Here is a 23880-nt window from a genome sequence, read left to right as displayed (position 1 = left end):
GCCCTAGCAAAGTTACGCAGTTGAAAATACCTGAAAAAGTCAGAGGAGTTCAGCCCAAAAGTGGCGCACAATTGATTGAGACTGGCAAAAGAGCCATCCACATATAGATTCCCCAAAAATCTCAGGCCTTTTTCAGCAAAAATCATGAACTTTAGGTAAATTTTAGCTGGCAGAAAGAGGTGGTTATTGCAGATAGGAGTTGATTGTGGGAAGGTAGTCCACCTGAGATGTCGCTTAATTTGTCCCCAAATTTTTAAAGTAGCAGTGACAATGGGGTTGGCTGTGTACTGTGAGAGAGGGGTTGGTAGGGTGCTACCATAGCAACAGCTTATGCATGTTTGCAGCCCAGAAGGAGCATTGTACATTTGGTAGGCCTAGTCCACTTCTCGATTTACTCCGCTGTAAGAAGGTTTTACATGTTCTGGGGTTCTTGCCTGCCCATATGAATGTGGAGATGATTGAGTTGGCAGATTTGAAAAAAAAGATCTGGGCAGAAGAGCAGGAATACATTGGAAAAAGTACAGGTACCTGGGTAACACATTCATTTTAATTGTTTGAACTCTCCCTGTCAGAGAGAGGCAAGAGGCTCCATCTGTGTAAGTCTGCCTTAATCTTTTCAGTCAGGGCTGTAAAATTCTGTTCCTTTAGGGTACGAATGGACCGTGTAATAAATACACCTAAATATTTGCATCCTGATTTAGAAAACTGAAATGGAATGGACGACGATGCTAAAGTTAAGGCTGCTTGGTTAATGGGGAAGCATTCCCTCTTCTGGATGTTCAATCTATACCCCGAAAATGTTCCAAAGGAGTTCAAAATAGGCATTATATGTGGTATACTAGACTGAGGGTTACGCACATACAGGAGTAGATCGTCCGCATATAATGAAATTTTGTGTTCCGCTCCCCACCTCTGGATACCCATTTTGCTTTTGCATAGAAAAATCCCCTGAAAGTCAAATTAACATCAAATTAATAACTTTTTGAAACTTGACTGAGCTTGCAGCATTTACGGTAAAAATGGCTCCTTTACGCACTTGTCACTTTTTGACAAACACATCAATTCAGTGGTAGACAGTAACAAAGGAAATGTACTCACTTGTGAGATCTGTACCTTACTTGATTTATTTTTCAGAAACTTTATACTTCAACACCTCCACATTTGAAAGGCAAATACTGTACTTTAGACTCCACTACATTTCTATGAGGTACTTGCTGAATTTGGATAAGGGAATTCCATTAACTCCATTCATGAACATCTCCTGTATTCAAGTGGTGTTGCTGTAGCTGTCCCTTGCACATGCACCACTCAGTTTGGGCAGTGAGTTTGCAGGAAATGATCACACAGGAGAGGACGGGTGATCCTCTGCAGCTGTGATGTCATGGCTTCAGCAGGCAATTTTAAAATTTAAGCTCAGTTTACAGAGGTTTTGTCACTGAGCCAAGATGTGTATTACTACTTACTTTATTTAGCATTTTCATTTTGAACAGGGGTGAGTTTTTTTTAATGAAAAGAACAAGACAATTAGAGTGTCGGCCCCTTTGTCAGTTTAAGTTAGGATTTGTTTCTTATTCACTAATTTCAGTTCAAATCAATTCATCCACTGCATTATTTTAGATTCTTTAAATGTACTGCCTTGTCACATCCTAGCCACAAGGCGGCCACTAGTGGTCTCATTGTGCCAGTCCCATTCCCTGACAAAATGGGAGGGTTTCATAAAACTGTGGCCAAATCAATCACGCAAGTCGTAAGAAGCTGACTTGCTGTGGTGACCTGAACAGGGAAAACCGAAGGAAGAAGAAGAAAGAAAATAGTTTGAATGTACTGCTTCTGGGACATTGCTTTGCAATTGAAAGTACTTTGAATACGTAAGTATTTCTAAAAGCAAGTGCTCCTGTTCTTTTACTCGAGTCATAATTGAACTTAGCTATTTTCACTTTTATTGGAGTAACCAGGATGATTTATGTTTTGACTGATGTACTGGAACTTTGTCCACTACTGCATGATTTTGCAGACCAGTGTATGTGTGGGGATTTTGGAGCCTCTCACCAAAGGACACTTGAAAATGGAGGTTAGAATAACCAAGAATAAAACTATGATCTTAAGTGGATAATGAAATCTAACCCCTCAGCCGTAGCAATTCGGTGATGTAAAACATACACATTCACATTTTCATTGTGCTTTCTACTTTCATCGTAACCCACTCTCATCTTCTGCAATGGTTTAATGGAAGAATAATGCAATCAATTGCTCATCTTAAATATTTATTTCTGAAGTTTATTTGATTTTACAATGATTGAAAAGAAAGACAGCGGCTTGGAAGATATGATTTTGTCCTGATTCAATTTTATCATGCAATAACAATTGTTGATCCAACTATTATTGAAATTCTCAAGTATAGCGACTCTACAAGTATTGTGAATTGATAGCATTTATTATTGCAATCTTCTTTTCATATTTTCCAAACAGTGAATTGGTGAAGGTTGGTTCACAGTTGGGTTAGAGTATGCCATTTTCCACTTCCAACGGCTCTCCTACTGTTTACTTTTAGGAATTGCTCAATAAGGAAAATAGCTATTGGCTGTCTTAAAAATACTAAAAGTTGCTGAAAAGACAACATCCACTAATTTGTATAATAATCAATTTGCATGTACTTTAGCTCCAATCGTTGCTGTAGGAGAACGTCCCGGAAGAGACTGGGAAGCAGGCTGGCAGAAGCCCCTGCTGTTCATTAAGAACTGTAGAAGGGAATAGGCTTTGTGATTTCAAATCACAAAACAATCTCCAATGCACCAAGGGAAAGTCCCTAGATGCTACTGAAAATATGATTTGCTAAGTGTGTCTGGATAGTCACCAGATTTTGTGAGAAAATCTCCAAGCTGATAAGAATGCTATTGCAAGAAGTGTAAAACGCTTTTAGTAAGGGCAAATCTAATTGGCATCTTGGAAATTTGTTTTCAAAAATGTAAAACACTTTTATGACCCCTGCGACAAATTTTCAAGTGGTGGCATACTTTTACCAGTCCTGAAATAAATTTACAAATGAGAATTGTGGAGTGAGCAGTCAATTACTTGTGATACTTAGGTTCTTTTGGAAAGACTACAAGACCTTGTTATGTTTTGAGTTCCCATTTGTGGAAACTGTTTAAGCCAGTTACTGCTCATCTTGTGTACGGTTTCTGAAATTTTGAAAGAACACAGGACAGAAAGAACAAGCTAACCTGCATCATTGTGTTCAATATTGTAATGAAGGACATTCCCACAAAGTAGTCTTGGACTAAACATGAGCTTGCACACTTTGTATGCCAACACAGAGGATGCAAACAGTGTCACAGCCCTTTGACCTCTTGACAGATTGGATCACAACCCTTTTTTTGGTGGCAGCCTGGTCACACGAAGACTGCAAGGAGGTGGACTCAGGAGGCTGCTGAGGCACTGCAGGACTCCTTCAAGTCAACAGACTGGGATAGCGCTGTGCAATATGGACGAAAATGTATATCCCAATAACGATATATACCAACCAGAACTTTACATGCACTGTAAAGGGCAGAGTGGCAAATAAGTTCCTCTTCTCTATCACAGGAACACTGATCCCTACTATCTCTGAGAAGCCGATAAGCTTTGACAACAGCCTCAGGGATACGGCCTCCATTAATAACACCTGTCAGGAGCTAGATGGATGACAGAAGGATGTGGACAAGACTGGGCTTGCAGGAAAATTCAAGGCATGGATTTATCAGCATGGGATTCTGCCAATGATACGGTGGCCTCTGCTACTCTGTGAGTTCCAGATCACGACCATCTCAGATCTGGAAAGGAGAGTCAGTCGCTACTTGAGGAGATGGTTAGGACTACCGAGGAGCTTGAGCAACATCACCCTATATGGAAACACCTGCAGACTGACACTCCCCTTGAAATCCATTGAGGAGGAGTTCAAGGTCTTGCGTGTAAGGGAGGTGTTACAATTCCGCGAGTCAGCGGACCCAGAAGTATCAGGAGCAGGAGTAGCAGTTAGGACTGGCCAGAAATGGAGAGCAGAGATGGCAGTGGAGCAGGCAGTGGAGCAGGCAGAGTCTCGACTGCGCCACAAGTGCATCAAGTTTTTGGTCCAGGCTGTCTACGATGTACTTCCCAGCCCTTTCAACCTGCACTGCTGGGGTTTCGTTGATACACCAGCATGCCCCCTTTGCCAGAGAAAGAGGACCCTCGAGCATATACTTAGTTGCTGCCCAAAAGCTCTGGGGGAATGCAGATACCGCTGGCGTCACGATCAGGTGCTCAAGACCATTGCAGAGAGCATCTGTAGTGGCATTGTCAGCTGTCGGAGGGCGAAACCTGTGAAGAAGGCCATCAATTTCATCAGAGCTGGAGAGAAGCTAAAAACAACACAGAAAGCATCATCAGACCACAAAAGGTGGGTGCAAAGACCACCCGTCAGACCTGACATTGTTCTGGTGAAAGAAACAACAAAGAATGATTTCATGCTGGAGCTCACGGTGCCGTGGGAAGAGTGTATGGAGGAAGCCTTTGAGCGGAAGAGGGAAAAATATGACAACCTGGTCAGTGACTGCCAAAGACAAAGCTAGAAGGCTAGGTGCTTGCCTGTGGAGGCAGGGTGTAGAGGCTTTGCTGGACAGTCTCCGTGCAGAGCTTACACTGCACTCGGCATCACAGGAGAGAGAAGGAGGAGGGCCATCCACAACATCACAGAAGCAGCAGAGCAAGCCTCTAGTTGGCTCTGGATAAAGAGGGCGGATCCGTGGTCAAGTGCTGCTAGGGCACAAGCTGAGGCCTGATCAACCTCAGCTGGGTCGCCTGAGAGAGGGTGCCTGATGTTCAAATTACCCGAAACATTCAATGATCTCAGGTATATCACTGAAGATGTGCCCTAGCTATGCTATAAGATGTTCCACTACAACTATAAAAAGGCCCATAACCTTTTTTCTGATTGCCTCACATTGCCTGACACAAATCAGACTGAACCTTTACTATTTTATGTCAGTTTGGAGTAAAAAAAAAATGTAAATGACATAAAAATGAGAAAGAAATTGTTTTATTACTTTCTTCACAGTGTGGAGTTTACATACATTTTCTTAGTCTTTGGTCGCATTGCCTTTAAACTGTATAATTTGGGTCATCATTTTGGGTATCCATCAACAAGCTTCTCACAACAATTTGTTGGAACTTTGGCCCATTCCTTCTTGTGTAACTGAGTCAGGTTTGTAGGCTGCCTTGTTCACACGCGTTTTCAGATTTTCCCACTGTTGTGCACTAGTAGGAGTAATTTGGAGATTGACAATTAATATCAATGATTATGAAACTGATTATTGATATCTAGAATTATTTACTATAAGTAGTAAATTTCAACGCACCACCCTATTACCAGGGGCCAATGTCCAAATTAGCAAAATCAATATCAATATCAAATATCAAAAGGGTTTACAGAAGGAGTAAATCTGAGCGCTAGCTGTTATAAATCCAGCAATTGTCACAATTATAGTCACAATAATCACAAACAATGGTTTAACATATAACAGAATTTATTCACAGCAAATAACTCGTAACAAATAACATCAGTCTGGATAAATGGCTGTTATAGCTTGATTATTCAACGACATACATCAGCTACTAATCTACTGTAACAATCGTAACATCATATGCAGCAACACTAATAATTAGCGACAGCAATGATATTCACACTAGCACAGCAAACGCAATCACACCAGTCTATCTATGGATCTTGAGGGGTGTGTGTGTGTGTGTGTGTGTGTATGTAAGAGGAGAGAGAAGGAATGTGTGAGTGTGTGGGAGTGTGTGAGTTAGCAGTAAAGATGGCTGGAGAGTCACATGGGTGACGTCTGCAATGGCCAAGATGGAGTGTCGACTACACACTCGTCATCAACGACGTCGTGTAAGGGGAAGAAAAGGAAGGAGAAAGAGATCGCGGATGATGTCACCACAGTTGATTGTTACAATATCACTACACAATAGTCGAGCCGGCGAATGAAATTCATGGGTCGAGTATTGGTCCTTCCACTAGTGATATTGTGCAATCACCAATCACGTGACAGCTGACGTAAAGCCTCTTGCTTTGGTTGCTTCGCTCCTCCAGAGTGAGGGAGATAAAGAGAGAGAAACACAGAGAGAGAGATCCGTGCCGAGTGTCCACAACGCATTCTCGGTCGAGCAGTCCATGTTATCCTCAGATAACAGCGGCAGCGGAGAAGATCACGTAAGACGATTCTTCTTTGTTAGCTTCAGATAACAAAGTTGGCGTGCTGGTCTTCTCAGCAGGTGGATCACATGGTGGTCCACGCTAAGTTTGAGGAGAAATAAAAAAGAAAAACAAGCAAAAAGAAAACAGCAGTCCATGTTCGTCCCACGAGTTGAAGACTGTGATCCAGGATTTTGTGGTGGTAGGATCCAAATACTGGTGTTGCTCCCTTCAGCGATCCGGTTGAGATGAAAGCTGGGATAGCTCTCTACTCCAACTGTGGCACGGGAAAAAGTGAAGACGGAGAGCCACGGAGCATCTTTATTACCTGTGTGACGTCACCAGGAACCCCTGTTGAGGGCACTGGCGTCCAGCCAATGCCCTCCTGTTCAAACTCAGATCCACACAATAGAGTTGGACCCTGTGGGTCATGACGCCATTTTCAAACAAGCAGACAACTCTGGCCCAGGCTTCAGGAGGGACATTTGGGAGGTGATTCCCAACACCAAAAATTTTCAATGGGGTTGAGATAAGGGCTCTGTAATGGCCACTCCAAAACACTGACTTTGTCGTCCTTAAGCCACTCTGTAACAAATGTGATGGTCAGTTTAGGGTACCCAAGCTCTAACTTACTCTAACTCTCCCCGAGCCTGCGTGGGTTTCCTATGGTTTCCTCTCACTGTCCAAAAACATGCATGTTTAGGTTGACTGGTGACTCTAAATTGCCCATAGGTCTGAGTGGTTGTTCATCTCTGTATGTCTCGATGTTTTGGCCCTGCAATGGACTGACTGGAGTACACAATGACCATGAAGGCTGTCTTTTCTGTTTAGTCATTCACATCTGAATTACCACCATTTTCTCAGTCTTCAGAGGATGAATCGTAACAACTTAAACTACACAAACACAAATAAAACCGAATTGGAGTTGTCATATAAGATTCATAATATAAGAGCTTTGTCATCCATTGTCTGTAATACGAGCTGAGGAGTATGTTTGTCATGAAGTTGCTTCCCCTGCGACCTGACCTCAGATAAGCGGACAAAGATGGATGTATGGATGAATGGAGTGTGATTCTCACCATGTTGATAGGGTCCACAGGTCCAATGCTGTTGACATACACAGCTGTTTCAATCACTGTTGGCCTCACTGAAACACAAGACAACTTGCACTGACACACAGCTTCAATTCACATTTATATATATGAATTATGTTTTGAATTATGAGAGGGGCAATCAGCAATCACTCCTGTATCAGGGGTGGAGCCATCCACCTTGAGCTAGAGAGAGCGCAGCAGCCACACCCACAAATAAACACACTTCAGCACTAGGGCCATAACAACCCCACCTATAAAACGCTGCCCCCTGCCTGTACAATAATGAGGGGTAAGGCCCTTACAGGAGACAATACACTAGCCAGTCTTACTTACCCCACAACCGGTACAGGACTCCAGGACTGAGCATCAGCCACCACATTATCAGCCCCACACATGTGCTGGATCTCAGTATTATAGCACTGGCCTAACAACACCCACCACACGAGGTGCTGGTTGTTGTTATGCATCCGGTTGAGGAAGACAAGATTGTGATCTGTGTGCACTGTCACTGGGAGTGTACTACATTCCACATAAACCTCAAACTGCTGTAGTGCAAGAAACCTCGCCAGGGTTTCTTTTTCGATGGTGGAATACTTCAACTTACACTGTTGAAACTTTGCAGAAAAGAAACACACTGGGTGAGCAACACCGTCCGCATCATCCTGAAGCTGCACAGTTTCAGCACCAGATGCACTGGCATCCTTCTCGAATTTGAAATTTCTACAGAAGCACTGGTAATATCCGGTCATGACGAGAAAACTGTGGTGCTCTTGCCTGCTGGAAGCGACAGAATATGTCACCACTGCTGCTATCTTAGCCTCCAATGGGCGGACCTTACCACAACCCACCTGTTTCCCTAAATATCAAACTGTGGCCTTACTGAACTCACATTTTGTTAGGTTCAAGGTCATGTTAGCCTCTGCTAACCGCTGGAACGCTCTCCTCAACCTGGACACGTGACTAGCCCAACCACTCGTGCAAATGATCACGTTATCAAGGCACACCTTGCACCTTGCACCTCATCCAGCTGCATTAAAATGTGGGAACGTGGCTGGCACGTTTTTCAACCTAAAGGGCATCGTCATATACAGCATGAAATGATCAGGGGTCAAATCAAATCAAATCAGATTCATTTGTATAGCGCCAAATGATAGCAAAGTTACATCAAGGCACTTTAGATATAGAGCAGGTCTAGACCAAACTCTTTATGAAATGGTTTAATAAGACCGATTAGATTTCCCCATGAGCAAGCACTTGGCGACAGTGGCTTTAACCAGCGTTGTTTCTGTGTTATGATAGGCTCTAAATCCTGACTGAAACTCTTCAAACAAACCGTTCCCATTCAGGTGGTCCTGTAATTGTTTTGCTACGGCTTTCTCAATTATTTAAAAAAATAACTTCAGTTTTGTCAGAATTAAGGAGTAAAAGATTTTGGGTCATCCACAATTTTATGCCTTCAAGAGATTTCTGCAGTCTGACTATCTGACTGACTTCATTTGGCTTCATTGATAAATACAACTGAGTGTCATCTGCATAACAGTGGAATTTGATGCTGTGTTTCCTGATAACGTTGCCTAGAGGAAGCAGATAAAGAATAAAGAGGATTGGTCCAAGTACTGAACCATGTGGGACTCCATAACTGGCTATAGTGTATGAGGAGGAGCTGTTGTTAAGATGAACAAACTGATGTCTATCTGCTAATTAGAATTTGAACCACCTTAGTGCAGTTCCTTTCATGCCAATTTAATATTTGAGTCTCTGTAGTAAAATGTTATGATCTATGGTGTCGAATGCAGCACTGAGCACTGAGCACTGAGCAGCAAGAGAAGTATGGAGGCTGATCCATTGTCTGAAGCCATTAGAATACCATTGGAGACTTTAACCAGTGCTGTTTCTGTGCTGTGATGGGCTAGTCGTTTAATTGGTTTGCTACTGCTTTCTCAATTGCTTTAGAGATTAACAGAAGGTTCTATATTAGTCTATAGTTTGCCAAAACATCTGGATCAAGATTAGGCTTTTTAAGCTGGGGTTTGATGACTACGGTCTTAAGAGCCTGAGGTACATAACCCAGAAATAAAGTCAGATTAACCAAATCTAGAATGAACGGCTCAATTAAATAAAAGATCTCTTTAAAGAGGCTAGTTGGTACTGGGTCTAATAGACAGGTTGGCGGTGTGGATGATGAAACTATAGAAGCTAGCTCTGAGAGATTCAGAGGTGAGAATGATTCCATATGTAAAAGAAGCGTGCAGTTGATTTGGAAGTTGCTGTATTCAGTCAGAGATTTTTGCCTAATGTAGGAAAGAGCTGATGAATAATTTCTCTGATTGTGAGAATTTTATCTGTAGAAAAGTCTATCAAATAATCACTGCTTAGAGCTAAGGGGATCACTGATTCAACTGAGCTATGGCTCTCTGTCAGCCTGGCTACAGTGCTGAAGAGAAACCTGGGGATATTCTTGTTTTCTTCTATGAGTGCTGAGTAATATGAACTTCTAGCACTGCTGAGAGCTTTTTTTATATGTTCTTAAGCTATCTTTCCAGGCTCTGTGAGACTCTTCCGACTTACTGGAACGCCAATTTCTTTCAAATTTCCTTGATGTCTTCTTATAGGCACGGATTTGGGAACTATACCATGGAGCCACCCTTCTCTGTTTGATTTATTTTTGAGAGGGGTGGCATCAACAAGATTTGAACGCAGTGTGGCCATAGTGCTAATCACAAGGTCATCAACCTGCGTATGGGAGAAATCCTCATTTGAATTTAGATATGGCATTGTTGGGAATGATAACTGAATGTTCTCTTTAAATCTAGCCACATCATCTTCAGATAAACTGTAATAAGGTAATGGTATTGGTAGCTTGTCAATTTCAATGCCAAAGAACAAGATCAAGGATATGATTGTAGAAGTGAGTGGGTTCATTCACATGCTGTGAAAAGCCAATTGACTCTAGCAGGGAAAGAAACCCAGAACTAAGGCTGTCGCTTTCTACATCCACCACCCACCCAATCAGTTGCCTCCCCTGCCAAGCTAAACCTCTCACTGCTCTACTCAGAGCGTGCTTGGGGTTGAGGTGACTTTAAAAGCTAAATGTTGGCAACCTGTTCTGGAGGCCCCCAAAAAGCTTACCCCTGCCAGGGAATTGGATTCCCGCTCAGGGTTACACCAAAAACAAAAAAGGCAAAATGTCATAGTGCACACATCAGTTTACAGATACAACAAAATTAAACAGTGTATCATACTTACAATTTGATTAGTATACTGCAATTTTTCTAGTCTATGGCACACTAGATAGTCTAGTCTAGTTAGTCTGTCAGTATGATCATTTACTTTGTTTTCCTTTGTTACATTGAGTTCAGTGTGTTATGCAAACAATTGATCAACCAGTTGGATTTGCCTTACCTAATCTTAATTTTGTTAAATTGACCTCTTTAAAGCCCAAAACCTTTTTTTTTTTTGCATGTATTTCTTATTTCTTATTTTTTTCAGTTTTGGTGGATAAATGCCCAATTTTTCCAAAAGTATGGGTCAAATTCTTTTTTTGTGCATCGGGCAATAATAGATGTGTGTACCATTTTTCATCAATCTCGTTCAAACAAGAGCGAGGAGCTCAAACATCAAGGGCATCATTGGGCTATTTTTGACAGGCATTCCTGTGCAGATGAAATGTGAAATATTGTAGGGCAGGGATATGTTGGGTCTCTTTCACAACTCCATAAAAGGTTTGGTCTAGCCCTCATATACATATGTAAAGTGCCGTGACTTTACATTTATATGATGTGTATGACTGTTATAATTTGACACTATATAAATGATTTAATTTAAATTTATTTGGCATGCAGTACGTGTGCAAAATTTGGGGCAGATTGGACAATGTATGATGGAGTGACACATTAAAATTGACGCCATGTCCTCAGGAATAACAGATGAAAAGGATTTTGATAGTTTTTCATCTTCAAAGTCTTACGATGATACTCAGTGAATGTGAAGTCATTTGGATTAAAATTGCAGGAGTTTGTTCATTCATCGATAAGGCACAGCCCCTAAGAGTGACTTACTGTGTCCAGTTGGTGGCGTGCTAAGTCTGACTCACTATTGATACATAGACGTGTTTATGGCTCTGATTGCGTGTGGTGAATTTAGCCTGATCAGCCAGTGTATGCTGGAGTTATTTGTACTTCCTCTTTTATGGCTAAATATGGGGAAGCCTGAAAAACACACTTCACTGTGTTTCACACTTCACTCACACTGTGAGTGTTTTACATCATCATGGTCTTCAGATGATACTGAGCAAATATGAAGTCATTTGGATGAAAATTGGAGGAGTTTGTTAAAGTATGATGCATGGTAATTGTCAAAATTGGCCTAAAAATTTAAATTTCAAATCAAAATGGCATACTTCCTGTTGAGGGTATTGGTCCGTGACACTTGCAGTCCATGTGCAGTCCATCACGACACATCTACCAATTTACGTGCCATGCATATCAATACAGACTGAGGGGCAAAATTTTCTTGATTCTCAAGGTGGTGCTGTTGAGCCATTTTTTGATGTGCATTTCTGTACCCAATGAAAAATCTAAGTTTCACACAAACCTGACATGCTGTCTGAATTTCATGATTTTTTGGGTTATATGATGGTTAGTGTCCCCAAAAAGGCAATTGAAACAGCGGATGGTTAACAATAATAAGGGATGCAATAAGGCTGTCACACTGTCGAGTGCCCATGCCCCAATAATAATAACACCAAGGGATGCATTTGGGCTATCACTCTGCTGAGTACTCAGGATCACATAGTAATAATAATACCAAGAGATGCAACAGGGCTCTCGCACTGCCGAGTGGGCCCAAAAATGAGAGAGGGATCCTTTCTTACACATTGATATCCATAGACACATTAAAACTATTACACTGATGGATTTCCAGTGTGCTCAATGATATGGAAAAGACCAAGGATTCTGACACTGACTCTGACTGTGACTCCTGCAGCTGCTTGAGTTCTAACAAACACATTTGCGCAGAATAACAGAATGAGTTCCACTTGCCTCCAATGTCAGGTCGCAGTTTGTTGTCATAGCCCTGAAGCAGTTTATTCAAGATCAGAGTCACATCGCTCTCATAGACCTTTGGTGATAGTACCCAGGTCTTGTTTATGGGGACATCTTCATAGTCCTCCTCTTCCTGTTTACTGTTTCCAATTGCTGCACTGTAGAGAAGAAGCACAAACACAGTGATAGACAAGCACATGTTATTCAGTTCTACTTCCCAATACCAACTCACACTTGTTTAGTTTATTTTACTTTTGACTTCATATTGTTTTTTTCACATTTTAACAATGCACAAAGAGTTGCTGGGAAGATGTACGGGAGGTACTGGTACAGTACCTCTGAGGCCAGCCCTGCAGGTACATGGGAAGCAACAAGACCAGCTGTCAGGAGTTGAGGGGCATTGATAAGTGTGACATGCTGGTACACCTCTACTGCACCGCCATGAAGTCCAAGAGGTGGTACATGTGTCTGTTTGCGTACATCATTGATGTCAGCATAGGAAATGCCTGGGTAGTTTTAATGTGTTTTTATTTTACTTGTTGTACAGCACTTTGATGGAAAGCACTTTATAAGAAAAATTATTATTATTAGTGTACAAGTGTGATTGCAAGGCCCTTGGTGTGAATGGCTGGTCTCTGAAAGATTTCAGAATGCAGGTGTACAGGGGGGCCAGTGACAACGGACAAGTCCAGTCTATCTCCAGAAGAAGCTCATCCTCATCTTTTGACAGCCTGAACAGCAGTGATGACATCCCTCAGCCTGTCCGGGGACACTCCAGCCATACCCCAAATGGGAGCATGTGCTTTGATCTTCCATGCCCCTGTACATGCCGAACAGCGGACCTGCAAGTACTGCAGCAGAAAAGGCAACATTCTGAGGTCAAATGTTGTCTGAAGGATCTGCGAAGTCTACCTTTGCATGAACAGTGAGTGTAACTGCTTTGTACTTTACCATGAAAAAATGGCCCAATGTTCTAATTATAATGTGAGTGTTGACAGGTGCCTGTATCAGCACCTATGTTGTAAAGTTTTAAATTATGTTCTGATGTTATTAAATTCATGTTCTATTGACTTTGTGTCAGCATTTATATTGTAAAGCTTTAAATTATATTCTAATGTTATTAAATCCATGTACTATTTACCTTATATATGATTTTCTTGTATTTTTTATATATATGCTTTTTTAATTTTTTTTTTACCACTTCAGGGCAAGGAACTGACAATGGTAACTTCATTATCCTTGACTTTCTCAATCAAAATTTTAATAAAAAAAAAAAAGTATAACAAATAGTATTGATGTCTTGGCATATTGAACTTGCTCCATTATTTAGAGTCTGAGGTAGATTCCAATTGTTATGCTTTGGGTGCAAAACCACCACCTTAATTTGGCCAAAATATGTGTGGGAAAGCTCAAGCAGCCTGTGCTGCACTCTCACTGGATCAGAGTTTAACCCTATGTGACCTGCCTTTTACAATTTTACATGCTGTGTTGCCATTTTTTGGAGTATTTTAATTTGCTATACATCAATACAATCCTTAGATTCCAAATTTTAACAATATGTATTGACCTATGACCATATTAACAAAATTTTAAGTTGCTAGAAACTGCAATAAACAAAAGAAAATTAATAAAATAGTTTTTTAAAAATACATTTTCCCATATACAGAAATGGTATAGCTGTATCCCTCAAAATTGTAAAGGTAAAAGAGTTGCAAAGTCCTTTCAAACCACAGAAAAGTTATTTTGGGTGTGTTCATTGCTTAGTTTCAGAGATACACACATTTTTTTTGTCTGCACCAAAAATTTACATTTTGCACAATTAACAAAAATATGGTATGTTTCTTAAAATAAACTATTTACAATAATCAATCCAGTGTCTAAGTGTGCTAGGTACTTCTGAGGATAAATATCTTCATATAAGACTATGTTCATCCATGAAAAGTGCAACTAATGAGAATAAATGAAAATCATTTTATTGTGTTGAACATCATCAACACTGCACACAATTTGTTAGATGTTTCCAGCAAGTAATATAAGAATTCTTCATATTTGGCATGAAATTCTTTCAGTTGTATATTAGTAGTATATTAATTTTCAATCCATTCTATATCATATTCTATCCATAAAGAGAAGGCACAATTTTTGCAATTCTATGGCATCTTTCAGTAAACGTAATGTATCATTTTAGTATCTGGAGGCGGGGCTGAGTGTCCTCTTTTTTGGAAATCAAAATATGGCCACCCTAATATTTTCCTAACTTGTCTCTAACTCTCTCTTTCTCTCTCTGGGAAAAAAATAAAAAAAATAAAATATATATATATATATATATATATATATATATATTCAACAAAGTTGGCTTCATCTCCACTGTCGGCAGAATCTAGACCAGATGAGTGGTGATCTTCATCCAAAGCCATAATTTGGGTGTAAAACTTTTTTAGCACTTCCATGATCTATAATTGTGTGTGGGAGTGTGTATGGAGTGTGTGATGAGTGTGTAGTGGGTCTGGCATGAGTGGGCTGTGTGTGTCAAAGTTTTTTTTATAAGAGCAAGAATTAAGATATGAGCGAGAGTGACTACGTCTAAAGGCTAAAGCTAATAGTTCAGCGCGGGAAAAACTACAACTCCCATGAAAATTATGTCACTTCTGATTATCCCAGGTTGTGTGGTGAGAGGTGACACACAAGAAACACGTGTGATAGTTCATGTTTACAATCAAATGGCGTATATTTCATCATCGGAGGTGCAGTAAACAGCTGCAGCATAGATTCCAATAGTTTTGTTGTTTGCGCTTTCTCTGTGTTTTTTTGGAAACCGAATGTCACAAAGAAACAGCGCTCCGGAACACACTGACAGCCTGGTATTAAGGTGTCACCCCTCCAGTTTAATATAAAAAAAATATTGCTCTATCTTATTTGGTTGCAATTCTACCGCCATTTGAAAATAGAAATGCAAATGATATTGCGGGCGCTCCCGCTGGTCTGAAAAGGGTTTTAAACTATGGTGTTTTGAAGACCACTATTACATGCATACAAGTTAGTGACTGAAGCTTACAGACCAAAATTCAGAAACTGTGAAAAGAGTGTCAAACTGATTAATATGGAGCTGACATATAATAAAGTATGGCTTTTTAATAAATAGTGCTAGGCCAGCAAAGTGAAAGAATTTGTGTAGCTGCGAGATGCTTTAAAAAGTGGCTTTCAGACTGCATTGTAATTGGAATGAGTAAAAAAAAAAAAGTGTCACTTGCTGAAGCTGCCATGCTGGCTGATGAGTTTGTATTAACTCATAAAAATATTTTAGTAGATCCTGTGTGTCGGAAACTCCACATAAGCCAACTAATATCAGTTTCTCCATGTGAACAATAGCTCCACCTCATGCACTATTGCCAACTATGGAGTTCCTTCAACCTATATCTGCTTCCATTAGGAACCATTATCAGGAAACACAGAATCAATTTCCATTGTAATGCAGAGCTGTATTTATCAATGAAGTCATTGACGTTAGTCAGATAGTCTGCAGACATGTCTTGAAGACAAAAGTCTGGATGACCTGTAACTTTTTATTTCTAAATTCAGACAAAACTGTAGTTACTGTACTTGGGTGAGGATTATCTAGGGTTGTCTCATCTCATCAATCTGGATGGCATTACTTCCAGTTCCAGTAATTATTTTATGTACTTTTTTACAAATAAAATTTTAACAATCGGAGAAAGAATTCATCAACTCTTCATCAGCTCTTACCGGCATTATCTCCTTCTGAATACAGCAATTCCTGAATCAACTGTAACGCCTATTTTACATCTGGAATCATTTTTATTGCAGAATTTCTCAGAGTTCTCAGACCAACTAGCCTCTTTAAAGAGATTTTTTACTTAAATGAGTCGTTCATTTTATATCTGATTAATTTGACCTTATCTTTGTATTATGTAACTCAGGCTCTTAAGACCGCAGTCATCAAACCCCAGCTTAAAAAGCCAAATCTTGATCCAGATGTTTTGGCAAACTATAGACTAATATAGAACCTTCTGTTCATCTCTAAAGCAATTGAGAAAGCAGTAGCAAACCAATTAAATGACTAGCCCATCACAGCACAGAAAAAGCGCTGGTTAAAGTCTCCAATGGTATTCTAATGGCTTCAGACAGTGGATCAGCCTCCATACTTCCTTTAGATCTCAGTGCTGCATTCGACACCATAGATCATAACATTTTACTACAGAGACTCAAATATTAAATTGGCATGAAAGGAACTGCACTAAGGTGGTTCAAATCCTATTTAGCAGATAGACATCAGTTTGTTCATCTTAACAAGAGCTCCTCCCCATGCACTATAGCCAGTTACTTGGACCTATCCTCTTTATTCTTTATCTGCTTCCTCTAGGCAACGTTATCAGGAAACACAGCATCAAATTCCACTGTTATGCAGATGACACTCAGTTGTATTTATCAATGAAGCCAAATGAAGTCAGTCAGATAGTCAGACTATAGAAATCTCTTGAAGGCATAAAATTGTGGATGACCCAAAATCTTTTACTCCTTAATTCTGACAAAACTGAAGTTATTGTACTCAGCCCTAAGAACCTCAGAGAAACCCTGTCTAATCATGTAATCAGTCTGGACGGTATTATTTGGCTTCCAGCTCCACTCTAAGAAACCTTGGTCTCCAAGAGTCTCCAAGAGTAAATCAGGAGGCAGATCTTTCAGTTATCAGTCTCCTCTTCAATGGAACCAATATCTTTAGCAATTTTCAAGACCAGGCTTAAAACCTTCCTGTATGACAGAGCTTAGAGTTAAAAAGTTAAACCAGAGCCTGCTTCGGACAACTGAGATGAGGTCTAAATCCTCCGGTCTAAAGTGAGAGCCACACACAACCACGTTTGTTGCAGCTGATGCAGCCATGAAGTCCCATCTCTTCAGCTGCACAAAACGCACCCAGGCACGAAAGATAGCAATCATTTGTCATGATAACGAAAAATGAATGCAACACAACACTACTGAAAACACACCGACTCTCTATAACACGACCGCTCTGACTGATAACTACCTACTCCCACACTGGGTGATGGCAAAGCTTAGCATATAGCTCCCTCTGCCTCTGTAATATAACACAGTGTTGAAAAAGTTGAAAAGAGTGTTTTTAGAGGCCTAGCTAAAAACTGTCACTTTTTGGACTAAACTCGTGCTCTCATGTCTTGAAAAAAATGTTGAAACCTCCATTAACTTTTCAAATGGTATTTTTTAGACAAGATTATATATAAATCTGGGGGAAAAAAATAACCTGCAATGTACCCTTTAATATTAATCGCCATAAGGCGAATGTATCACTATAAGTGTATCAATTTTTGAAAAATTGCACAATATACACAATCAACCCAGGAAGTCAGTAATATATAGCTTCTAGCTAAAAGCTGTATTCAGCAACAAACAACCTAAACCTAGAAGGATTCCAGGACTTTCTCAAAAATGTAAATCTGCCTTAACTAAGTGAAGAACAAAAACTTCTTGGATGCACCACTGAACATTTATGAGCTATTAATTACATTAGAAAGTATGCAGCTGTTGGGGTGTTAGGGAGGAAGCAAGATGGCTGCTTGAGCCAGCAGCTCTGAAATATCTCAGTGAATAATTTGAGCTCATACCTCCACTCAGTGAATACTATACAACATTTTAACCGGACCTTCGAGCAAAGACTAAAGACAAAGAATTCTGGAAAACGAGAATCAAGATTTTAAGAAAACATCAAAGACGAATACAACGAAAGGCCAATGAGGCAAATCTCAAATCAAACCTCAAGGACCCAAACCCTAACCCTAACCCTAACCCAAAACAAGCTGTGCAAGAACCTGAAGAGAATGACCCATCTCTTGTTGAAATAATGTTAAAGCTAAAAACTCAACACTCTGTGATATTGAGTCATCTTGATGGTATTGACAATTAATTGGAAAGTGTGACTACTCAAGTTTCAACAATGAAAGAAGCTCTAACAGCAACTAACCAGATACTTGAGAAACAGGAGCAACGCATGGATGAAGCCGAGCACAGGATTTCGAACATTAGAAGACAATTTAAAATCTACAAAACGAGCTCTACACTGAGCAGAAAAAGTGATAAAATTACTGGAAGTTAAGACTGACAATCTAGAAAACAGGGGAAGAAGGGGAGACTCGATTCTACTGGGTCTCCTGGAACAGGAAGAGGGCAGACAAGGCAATTTACTCCAATATACTCAGCAGAAGTTGCCCAACTGGCTAAAACGCTCCCTGGATAATCCACTAGAGTTAGAGAGCGCATTGTTCCCTACGACCACAGCCAGAGCCTGAGAACCTCCCAAGACCCATCTTAATCTGTTTCTTAAGGTTCAGAGATAAAGAAACAATATTACAGGCAGCAAAGAAAATCACAATCTTCGAGGAAAAGGCCAAGCTCACCTTTCGCCAACACCTGTCCGCAGAAATCCGACGGAGGTGCAAGGAGTTTGATCAAGCAATTTAAGTCTTTCTGGAGGACATGTTCCGAACCTTTGCATATCCTTATCGATTTTGCATTCTTCATGAAAACAGCATTATTTTCTTCGATGATCCGCAAGAGGCTGAATCTCTCACCGGTCAGTTGAGGTATCTTCAACCTCAGCAACGTGCACACGGAGTGGAGTTAAGATGTACTTATCCTTTCCGTCTACGTCCAGACTGTAACACTTAATGAACAATCTTTCACCACAATATCATGATGAACTGAGACTTTATTACTTTTGTTTGAAGAGGATTCCTACTAAATTACATGGTCCATTAACTTTACCGGCGTGTATTTCCTGCAACAACGAGTGGCATAACTCTGGACAATACTATGTAGGGAATATGGGACGGTGATTCCCAACACGTCAGCAATAGAATTGTTAATGTGTTTCTTTTTCTCTTTCTTTCTTGCATTTTCTCCCTCCTTGCAAGGTCAAAATGTAATTTTCAGAAATAGGAACTTGTGACAATGAGAAAAATTTGTGTTTCCTCGGCTTCCATTATTAATGTCAGAGGTGAAATGGTCAATGAGGTGATACCATTATGGATAGCAGCGGGGGGGTGACGAGGGGCATTGTGAGCCTCAATTTTGGTCTATTATAGGGACGGTGTCAGAATTTGAGTTGCCCTTACAATTACTTAGAAACACTGACGATGTAAGCTCCTTATGCACCAGAGAAGCGGAAGATGGGCCCTGTGGCGACCAATTTGGGATAATGTTTTTCTTTATGTACTTCTGTAATTTTTGTCTATGTCCAGTAATGTCTTTTTTTTTTTTTTATTCCATGTCTTACCAGTTCATTCTGCTCTGTGTCACTTCTAAATCCTGTTGTAACCACACATCTGTATAACCTTACAGATGACTGAACTTTCTTTAGTGCCGTGGAATGTCTGCAGCTTAAATTTGCCAAATAAGAGGGCATGCTGTCTGGATTATCTTCATCGGAAGCACATAGATTGCATTTATACAAGAAGCACATCTCACAATGTCCACTATATCTACATTTGCTAAAAAGTATTATTATGTTGCTGTGTCATAACTCGCTGACTCTAAAACCAATGGCTCCTTGATAATGTTTAGAAGGAAACTATCACTTCATATTTTGGGTTCAGTGGGGACTATGGATGGTAGTTTCTATCCTTAAAACTGTGATATATGGAAATAAGATAGCCTTTGTTTCAGTATATGCCCCAACCATTTTTGATCCTCTTTTCTTCCCTAATTTAACCACCACCGTACTTGAACTGTCCGAAAATAAATTTGTCATCAGTGCGGATATGAATGCAGTCGTTAACTCATCTATTGATCACTCTTCTATGCAAGAAGGCAGTCCCATGCTCTCCAAGGGTGCTCTTAATTAACAATGACTCTCAGTTAAATTTCTCTCACAAAGAAAATGTTGTTTACTTGGCAGGACTAACAGCTGTAAAAAAAAATAACACATAAATAAAAAACTGTTGATCACTAAAAGAAAGTATGCAGGCGGGCAGGCCCCAGGACTGGATGGCTTCCCGACCAAATTTATGAAACATTTCTGGTCACTGTTGTTGCCTATATTCTTCAGGAGAGTGACAGCGATAAAGAGCACTGGCTATATAAGAGTCCAAATGAATACAGCTGCAATTAAATTAATTCTAAAACAGATAAAGAGTCAACACTCCCTTTGAGCTACCGACCTCTGTCACTGATCAATCATGATGTTAAAATCGTTTCAAAAGCGTTTGCTTCTAGATTGGAGACAATAATTTCCTCAATAATTCACCATGACCAGACGACTTATTAATGATCAACACCAATGAATCCACGAATATTAAAATGGGAAAAAAATCTGTCGGTCCTGCTTCTCTTTTGGTAAGGAGAGAATAATTTTCCTAACTCAGTCTGTTTTGTGGGTGAGTTCATTAAATTTTGATAACGTTTCATATTAACAGGCATATTTAATTCAGTGTTAGCCACCCAGGTTAAGCTCTTAGCACACAAAGTTAGCTTAACGTAAAAACTTTGTATGTCCATAAAGAGTAGAAATTGGTCATAAAATGTCTGAAATCACACTCAATCATGTTTGATGATCATTAAAAATGTTTAAGCACAATGTCCACATTGTAGGTATTATTTTTTTTTTATCTTTCAGCTGCAGCCAGACAGTTTGACCACAAGCTGTCCCACCTGGAGTTCAGCAACACTGTCAAAAAGTGGCTTAGATATAATTCTGATCTAGAGGGAGGTTTCAGGAGGACTCCAAGGAAAAATTAAGGTAGCCCCTCACCCCCCACTGAAACAATGCATTATTTTAATCGTTCTGTTATTCAATTCAGTTGTTACTGTTGTTTCACAAGTTTTCAGAATAAATGTGAGAATCAAAACAATGTGCTCTGTTATTTTTTTAGTAACTCTAATGTTAAAATTGTTTATTTTGTGGTTCAAATTAAAGCACACAAAGGTAATTCTGAGTTAAAATAGTAGCAGTATTTATATCTGTTGAAAATTTGCATGTAGAATGCCATAGAGATGATGTTTGAATCAGTGTTGAGTCAGTGTCAGATGTGGTTGAAAATATGGCGTTGATTCAACATTGATCATTACAAGTGTTTTCAATGCCATTTCAATGTCGGGTTTTAATGTAGAGTTTCTGCCTGACCATAAATCAACATTGATTCAACGTGGTTTTGCTATCTGACTGAGACGCAGACAAGAGTGTTTAACTACAGCTCTGCCTCCTGGTCTCAACTCAGGGTTGTCAAGGTTTTAGCTTTCTAATAAATTTGGCCATATTCCCAGATATGAGAGTGGCACCACCCACAGTTGGTTGGACACCGTCTCTCCTAATCAGACCAGGTCAGCTCCACAAAGTTTTCCAGTTGTCTATGTAGCTCACATTGTTTTCGAGACACCACCTCAACAGCCAGCAGTTGAATTATGACACTGGTCCCATTGGCGAGGGGGCCAAAGAAATCTACAGTGTCCAACATTGTTTTAGCAAAGTTAAATACAGATTCCACATACTTTGTGACCTCTGACTGGCAAAGTTGGGTGTTACTGCCAATGTTAATAACAATTTTACCATTTTACGCTTATCTTTAGCCAGCATTTTCAGATAAGACTGGATGTCGCCTGCTCTGGCCCCCAGGATACACTTAACTATGGCCGCCAGTGTCTTCACGTTACTAAGAATAGAACTGCCAATCACTAGAGTTGGTTTTTCAGCGAGTGTTTCACTGAGTGGGGAGAAACTGTTGGAAACGGGAACTTGATTCAATGTGATTTTGCTATCTGGGAAGCTACAGTTTGGAGGTATATCACTCAGAATAAGAGCTTTCGATGCTTAGCTGCTGTGTCCTGGTGGGCTGCCAGATTTTGAAATAGGTCCAAAAATCACCCAATCATGTTTCCACAAGAAAATGGAATAGAGAATACTATTTAAATTCCTTTAAGTCGGCAAAATAAATTATCCTTTGGGGACAAAAAAGACTTTCTACTCTCTGCTCATCTTGGCTTGATACTTAACACAGGAGGAACTATGAGCAGTGACACACACTGTGAAGAAGCTATTCAAATGCATGCGAGATAACAGGTGGTCAGTTTGACTTCAAGAGGTTAATTTCTCAAATAAGTCTCACTCTTCTCTGTCTTTACATTTCTACAGGTAATGCAAATTGCTAAATGTATAATAAATGTATAATAATAAAAAAAAGAAGACCAAATGGCAAATACAACTTGCAATAAATAAGCTGAAACTGAACTGAAATTCATCAAATAGAAATTTAACCTTAATTTTACAAAAAACCTCTTGAAAATCCCCATAGTCCGATCTATGATTGACTGATTTCCTTTTTATTTATTTATCTTTTATTATGAATCTCATAGGCGCTCATACTTCCCACACTCCATTGCTTAAAGGGTCTGCAGTGTGGCAATATTTATTACATGTGACACAGGCCTCACCTGTGTCCTGTGTTGTAACATTGTGGTGTTGTATGCACACTGTACTCAGAGGGAGATACAGGTATAATCAAACCATCTTGTGTTTGTGGCAAACTCATGGGAAAAAAAAATAATAAGCGGATCGGACAAATTCAAACAAACAGCTCGAGGTCGATTCATTTAAAAAAGCATGACGCTCTCAGACTTACTCCCCCGAGGCTCCATAAGCCAACATACTAAACCGCTGTGTTGACAGGTACAACATTAGAGTTCGGATCTGTGCAAGGACACGAGCTTCAGCAACAGTAGCCATTAACCCTGACGAACCTTTCTCCGTGATGGAGAAGGGGGCTAGGGAGACATCGCATCAATATACACTCACCACAGCCCGAGGAGCACGAGGAGCAGCCAGGGATTTCTGGCTTTGTCCTCCACGGCTCTGACAAAAAGCCGCGTCATTCTCTCCTGGCGGGGAAAGCACTCAAAGGTGTCCGAGTCGAGGAAGAAATCGAGTCTTTGTTTTGTCTAGTCGCGTCTATGCAGCTGGTTACACGTAGCGAAGGAGGGATGTAAGAGCTGCGTCCATGGTGTGTGGGTTTGTGTCTGCTGGGGGGGCGGTGGAGCGAGCGCTGACTCGGCTCTAGTCGATCTGCAGTGGCGCTAAGAGGCTGCTGTGATGATGTCTCTTTAGAACACGTCCTGAATCGAATATTCACGCTGTCTAATTATAGCGCAATAACGTCTCTGAATACGTGTTTACATATTTGTCACAATTCCATTTACCACATACAAGCATAAAGATTATATTGTAGAGTCAACTCTTAGGAGTCAGTCTTAATACGCCATCAGCCACTATCGTTTCTTTTAAAACAGTTTCAGTTCCCCCTTTTGGTGCCACCGTGAGAGGAGCTCCTCGCTAAAGCATGGTTGAGTACAGATTGTTAGTGCACCGTCTCTACAAATGCACGCAAACACACACACACACCTCCTGAAATAGATGCTGTGTAAAGGAATTTTTGATGTACTCACAACATTTCTATACGACCGCTCATTCGTGGACAACAGTTCATGCTAATGTTTGCTGTTTGTAACT

At 40.3% G+C, this 23880-nt stretch overlaps 1 protein-coding gene across 1 annotated transcript in view; it reads right to left on the bottom strand.

Annotated features, from left to right (window-relative positions):
• gabrg1 (gamma-aminobutyric acid type A receptor subunit gamma1) overlaps positions 1-23488 on the bottom strand; it is a 30356-nt gene extending 6868 nt beyond the window's left edge. Inside the window, exons 1-3 of the mRNA XM_029494527.1 lie at positions 23170-23488; positions 12351-12511; positions 7294-7361 (exon numbers count right to left, since the gene is read on the bottom strand). Of these exons, the coding sequence (XP_029350387.1) occupies positions 7294-7361; positions 12351-12511; positions 23170-23246 (306 nt within the window). The 5' untranslated portion in view covers positions 23247-23488. The remainder of the gene's footprint in view (positions 1-7293; positions 7362-12350; positions 12512-23169) is intronic.
• Positions 23489-23880: the final 392 nt, after the last annotated feature.

Source organism: Echeneis naucrates, chromosome 22 (assembly GCF_900963305.1).
Source record: "Echeneis naucrates chromosome 22, fEcheNa1.1, whole genome shotgun sequence".
NCBI classification, from domain to species: domain Eukaryota; kingdom Metazoa; phylum Chordata; class Actinopteri; order Carangiformes; family Echeneidae; genus Echeneis; species Echeneis naucrates.
Note: the sequence above shows the minus strand (reverse complement) of the source record. Positions and strands in the feature narration are given on the sequence as shown.